The sequence below is a fragment of the Spinacia oleracea genome, chromosome 4 (assembly GCF_020520425.1).
Source record: "Spinacia oleracea cultivar Varoflay chromosome 4, BTI_SOV_V1, whole genome shotgun sequence".
NCBI lineage: Eukaryota > Viridiplantae > Streptophyta > Magnoliopsida > Caryophyllales > Amaranthaceae > Spinacia > Spinacia oleracea.
In genome coordinates, this window is record NC_079490.1 from 29,639,292 (window position 1) to 29,646,159 (window position 6,868).

Genomic DNA, 6,868 nt, shown 5'->3' on the forward strand with positions numbered 1-6,868 from the left:
ATCCTATATTTAAAATTGCAAGAAAACAGAACAAAAATATTAAAATGAATAATAAATAAATTCCAGGATTAAACAGATCCTTGACTGAATTAACAAGTTCTGCCTATATTCTGATCTTAATAAATAAATTCCAGGATTAAACTGATCCTTGATCTTAATTAACAAGTTCTGCCTATATTCTGAATTAACAAGTTCTGCCTATATTCTGAATTAACAAGTTCTGCATATATTTTGACATTTCTGATCTTAATGTCTAAAACCTGATATGAAGCTAGCCATAGTGATAAGAAACCTCTGCAACAACCCGATACATCTAAAAATCTAATACACCCTTCAGTTAGGTTTGATTCCCATCCAAAGTTTGAAAAAATATAGTATTGTCGTATTCCCATCCTAAGAATTAGGCTTGTATGCGTATAATATTTTTCATAAAGTTTTATATACTTTTAAGTGTATTAGGTCTTCCTTGGTTGACTTATATGACCAAGAAATCTAGTCGAGTCAGCATCATTGACTCAATATACTATGTGTGCGAAATTTTATGCTAGCCTGCATTTGCTGAAAATTGTCGTATTAGGTGTTGGATTATTGTACCTCTTACATTTATCATGATCGTGGACCGGTTTTTTTAAAATAACATATTCTTATCTTTGTTGATTCTCTAGGTAATTTTTTTCTGCCATTTTATTATTATACTTGGTGAAAATGACTCTCTGTAAGGATTGGATTTCCATTAAAGATTACATTGGTGATCCAACATATGCCGAGGGAGTTAATAATTTTTTAGACTATGCTTTTCAAAAGTTGAAAACTGAGACAATTCGTTGTCCTTGTACCAAATGTATGAATGGAGAATCCGGTGATCGTGAGAAAGTAAGGGAACATCTACTTGTTTTTGGAATAATCAAAAGATACACCTTCTGGTATCATCATGGGGAGGGGTTGGATGAGTCAGAAATCGTGTCTGACGAGGATCATGATGAGGGAGAAGACCATGATGAAATTTTTGATATTCTAAGGGATTTATATCCTGCGTTCAATGATGTTAGTCCCTCTGTTGATGTCAATGATGTCGAGGAGCCAAATGCCGACGTTAAAAGTTTTTATAACCTATTGAAGGATTCACAAGATCCGGTCTATGAAGGTGCTAAGAGTTCTACAATGTCTGCAATCTTGGAGCTTCTTCATATTAAGACTCTTGGTCGTTGGACCAATGAGTCTTTTAGCATGCTTCTCAAATTTTTGAAGAATCGGCTTTTACCTACAGGGTCAACTTTACCAGATTCTTACAAAGAGTCAAAAAAGTTCATGAGAAACCTCGGACTTTCCTATGAAAAGATCGATGCATGTGTTAATGATTGCATGTTATATTGGAAGGAGAATGAGAAGCTAGATGCATGCAATATTTGCGGTGCATCGAGATGGAAAACAAACAAACACAGTGGGGAAGACAAGTGTAAGTCAAATGGTAAAAAAATACCTCACAAGATATTACGCTACTTCCCACTAAAACCGAGGCTTCAAAGATTATTCATGTGTTCAAAGACTGCTTCTTTGATGAGGTGGCATGATGGTAAAAAGAAGAAAGATGGTACGATGCGACATCCTGTTGATGGAGCCGCGTGGGAGTCATTTGACAAGGAGTTTCCCGAGTTTGCATCAGATCCTAGAAATGTTAGGTTGGGGCTTGCCAGTGATGGTTTCCAACCCTTTGCAAACTCGAAAACACCTTATAGTATTTGGCCTGTAGTACTTATGCCATATAACTTACCTCCAGATCTTTGTATGAAGCAGTCTAATATACTTCTTTCGATGCTTATTCCTTGTCCTAAAGGACCCGGTGATGCAATTGACATATATTTGCAACCATTGATCGAGGAATTAAAAGATCTATGGGACACTGGTGTCGAGACCTTCGATGCAGCAACTCAACATCATTTTAATTTACGTGCAGCACTGATGTGGACAATTAATGATTTTCCAGCATATGCCATGTTGTCAGGATGGAGTACTAAGGGTTATTTGGCATGCCCTCGTTGCCTTAAGGATACACGATCAATGAGACTATCTCATGGGGGCAAAGAATGCTACATGGAGCATAGATGTTATTTGCCAAAGAACCATAGATGGCGGAAGGATAAGGATTCATTTGACGGAAAAGTTGAGCATGGTCTACCTCCTGAACCTTGTTCAATTGATGAAATTCTTCGTCAACTCGAGGATCTCGAGAACATTGTTTTGTCCAAGGATCCACATGTGAAGACAAAAATAAATCATGAGCTTAGGGGTGATAATTGGAATAAGAAAAGTATTTTCTTTGAGCTTCCATACTGGAGGAAACATTTGTTACGGCACAATTTAGATGTGATGCATATTGAGAAAAATATATGTGATAGTGTTCTTGGGACAATTATGAACATCAAAGGGAAGACTAAAGACACTATAAAATCACGTCATGACTTGGAAGCTATGGGGATAAGGCCCACATTGCACCCAGTCAAAGAAGGGGACAAATATAAGATGCCTCCAGCACCGTTTACTTTTTCTCCTGCCGAGAAGCAAAGATTTTGTAATTTTTTGAAAGAGTTAAAAGTACCTGACGGTTTTTCATCGAATATATCTTACTGTGTCAACACTAAGGAAGGAAAAATTTCAGGTTTAAAGAGCCATGATTGCCATGTAATACTCGAACATCTTCTTCCTTTGGCAATACGTGGTCTACTCACTCCACTTGTACGCGAAGCACTGATTGAGCTATCAAGGTACTTTACCTTATTATGTGCTAAAGTACTTAAAGTGAGTGAATTGAAGCAACTAGAGACCCAAATTCCTATCACTCTCTGCAAATTAGAGAAGGTTTTTCCTCCCTCGTTCTTTGATGTAATGATGCATTTGCCAATTCATTTAGCCGATGAAGCTATGATCGGAGGTCCTGTTCAGTTCAGATGGATGTATCCTATTGAACAATATATGTATAAGCTTAAATCTTATGTACGAAATAGGGCTCATCCAGAAGCTTCAATTGCGGAGGGCTATTTAGCAGATGAGTGTATGACCCTTTGCTCAAGGTATATGCATAATATAGAAACAAGATTTAATCGCCAGGAACGAAATTATGAAAATGCAAACGGCAGTGATGAAGCCTTGGATATTTTCAGCCATTCTGGTAGAGGTTTAGGAGCTCCAACTGTTATAAGTGTTCCCAGGCGTGAAATGGATCAAGCTCACGATTACATTTTGAAGAACTGCGACGAGGTTCAACCTTTCCTACAGTAAGAGTCTAAGAGTAAATATCTTTTCTTCATATTCACAAAAATTTTCTTTATATATTTATATGCTTTTTTGCTTACAGAGAGTATTCTGAAACTCATCCAATAGATGATTCTGGGATCACCGAAGAGGAATGGAGCGAGAATTTTAGAAAATGGTTTAAGGATGAAGTAAGGAATATATTTTAATACTTCGTATTTGATTTCCATACAAGTGAATTTTTTTATTAATTACTTTTTTTCATTATTTAATTTTGGTAGGTTGCGCTCTTATATGAGAATAATAAGAGCAAGGAAATGGAAAATCTCCTCTCACTTTCACGTGGACCAACTGAATATGTAACATCTTTTAGTGGTTATGTTGTAAATGGATACAGATTTCGTACACAAAACCGTGATAAGAATTTGAGAACACAAAATAGTGGCGTGGTTGTCTTAGGAAATACGGGTGATGGAGATGAGAACATGGATTATTATGGAGTTGTAACAGAAATTGTAGAGATACAATATCTCGGAGGAAACCGGATTGTGCTATTTCGGTGTAACTGGTGGGATGTATTTGATAAGGTAAGAGGAATCAAAGAAGATGAATATGGAACCATTAGTATTAATTGCAATAGGCAATTAAAAACTGATGAACCATTTATCTTAGCTAGTCAGGCAAGACAAGCTTTTTATGCCACTGATAACATTAACAAAGGTTGGGTTATTGCATCCAAGACTCAACCGCGCAACTTGTTAGATGATGACAATGATGTTGATGAGCAAAGTGAAGCATACCAACAGAGTGAATTTGATAGACCAACATATGTTGCATCTTCCTCTACAAGTGCAAGCAGTGAAATCTAATTTGGGATGATTTGGTGAGAAAGAATGATTATTAATACCTAATTTCATAGGTTCAGGAAGTTTGGAATTAAATTCACATGACAACTGATTATTTTCTTTGTTATGTAAGGGAGGAAATAATGGGAAGAAGCCGAGTTTGGTTGATGTATTCTACTCCACTCGAAAGAAAGGAACTCAGCTTCCAAATGCGGAGACAACGCAAAAATATGTATGTCTGTTGAATGCTTTATTTTTGTTGGCCCGTTTTTTTTAGTTAATGTTAATGATCTTGTTTTTGCTATGTTATAGGAAGAACTTCGGGAAAAAATGGCAAAGGATCCATCACTTTCTCAAGTCGAGGTAAATACTCTTCATCTGTCATTTCTCATCCATTCAGTTTTGAGTTTGAGAATTTTATAAGATCATCCTGCAAAAAATACTGAAATGATAAGTAGTTAGTATAGTGTTATCTTCAAGTGATATGATTATTTGCCACTGTATAGTATTTGTTTGTTAGGAATCATCAATATTTAATTCAATTGTCACTACAAGAATATTGATTATGTAATACTGGTAACTATTCATAGAGTTTAGTCTTTCATGTTTGGTTCTGCTCTCACCTAGCTCCGTCAGAGTGGTTTTGTGTTCTAGATGAAAACTAATGTAGGTTGAAATTTATTCTGTCTCTATGTGGCCATTATGTTCATAGCCGCCCGTGAACTTTTAGTAGCTAAGAATTCCATATTTTAGTTTCTGTAGTTGCGGGTTAATAACATAACACAGATTTTCAGAGAGAAAAAGGACTTGCTATTACATTACAAAGAAGTTAATTATTGCCATGATTGATCTACATGTTACCATAAAAATAGTTGCTTAGTTTGGAATACTAAGCATAGTAAGGTATTTCAATAAAGGTGATTGAACACGCCATCATCAAATCCTTTGATACATTTTTCTCCTCTTCTATACCTTCACCTTCTGATGGTACTCATTCTTACTTTTGTACTAGTAAGTTTCTGAACCTTTAGTAGAACAGAAGTTATGCAGAAGAATGCCCCCCCCTTCCCTCTCTCCCCTTGGCACCTTTTATCTTGGTTAATATCTTGTGTCTCTGTCATGTTAATGAGAAAGCTGTGCTCTCTAAAGTTTCTGATTTTGGCTGGTTTTGCTAGGATCATAATAGAGAAATGATTGTTGACGTATTTCTTGGTGTCTTGTGTTGTGGTTGATATTCAATATAATGATACTCCTCAAGATTTTTTTTAGCATAACAAACAGGACGTTTAGTTTTGCTTCGTCTCCTAAAGACTATCTGTCTGTGTCAAAAACTTGACCATATCCCAGTCTCTTTTTCATGTCCTGGATATTCATACATTTTTTGGTTTTGGTCTAACTCAACTCTGGTGGATGTGGAACATATGAAAATGAACTGGTCTGATTAAACGACGACTTTAGGTTTTAATAGTGATGTTTATTGTTTAACCGTTGCCTAGCTCTTCATCACCCAAGTTTTGTTTGTGTGATCATTCATGGACTTGTTTGTCTTGCATTTTTGTGTTCATTAGATTGTGAGTTGTTTCTTTGTCTTCGTCACCCTCGCTTTCTTCTTTCAGTCTGTCCCGCTTTGTTGAACCAACGATTCTCACTGCTTAGTTGGGGTGCAATTCTGAATGGCATTACCAACTCTTACTAGGCCTACTACTCTCCTCTAATTCTCTTTTGGTGTTTGTGTATGGTACGTTTAGGCAGTTTTAGCGAGTGACTAGTCTGAGTTTTTCTGTACTAAATAATTTCAGGGTCTTTGCTTACCTTATCTGGGCAGGGTATTTCCTTGAATGGTGCATCCTTTAGTACTACCTTTTCAATTGTGATCAGGCCTTATTATCTACTTCTTGTCTCGAAATACCAATAATAGATCTTCATGTGCAAATGTATTCTTCATGTACTAATGTAATTTCTTTGTGTTCTGCTAGGTAGTACAACAAGTTTTTAAATCAAAATCTCGAGATAGGGTTGTAGGTTTTGGAGGAGGAATAAAGCTTAAAGATGTAAGGGGACCACAACCCAGTAGAGTAGAGCTTCAAACTAAATTGAATGCTGCCAACAAACATAATGAAGTTCTTGCAAATCGCGTGGAGGAAGTACAAGCCGAGAACAATGAAATGAAGGAACGTGTTAGCTTGGTTGAGTCTAGAATGAAAATGTTTCAAGATGCATTGGTGTCGCAACTTAATGTTACTATTCCAACTTCACAAGCAGGATCAGAAATGCAAGAATAGGTCGAAGCTGCTACACATCAGTTTTAGATATTTGGTGCAAATTTTCTTACTTTTTTTAAGAACAAGGAATCATTGAGATTTAATTCTTAGTATGGACCAAGTTATATATTTGATGTTATTAGTTTGTTTTGACTCACATTGAATTTGTTTATTATAAATCTTTTGTAATTGATTACGTTAATTAATATAAATTTAGTGTAATATTCTATATACTTTTTATGGTTTTGAATGAATGGCAGGTTATATATATTTTTCATATTTACGACAAACTATATTTATTTTAGTCACATTAACGACGAAATATTTTGTCGTTGTTGGACGATAATTAAAATTATTGTGTCAATTTGATTCTCTTTTTACGTCAACTATGTTGGTCGTTATTTGCTCTTTGTTTGACGTCATTGAATACGTAATAACGACGAACAACCTTTTTGTCGTTAATAAATAACGACGAACAACCTTTTTGTCGTTAATAAATAACGACGAACAACC

The 6,868-nt window shown here is 35.7% G+C and overlaps 1 protein-coding gene across 1 annotated transcript; it reads left to right on the forward strand.

Moving 5' to 3' along the window:
- Positions 1-705: 705 nt before the first annotated feature.
- On the forward strand, positions 706-6,376 carry LOC110779134 (uncharacterized). The gene is made up of 6 exons (XM_056841543.1): positions 706-3,272; positions 3,353-3,440; positions 3,531-4,100; positions 4,228-4,326; positions 4,407-4,457; positions 6,071-6,376. Exons 1-6 carry the CDS (start codon positions 706-708, stop codon positions 6,374-6,376), a joined length of 3,681 nt encoding a protein of 1,226 aa, XP_056697521.1.
- Positions 6,377-6,868: the final 492 nt, after the last annotated feature.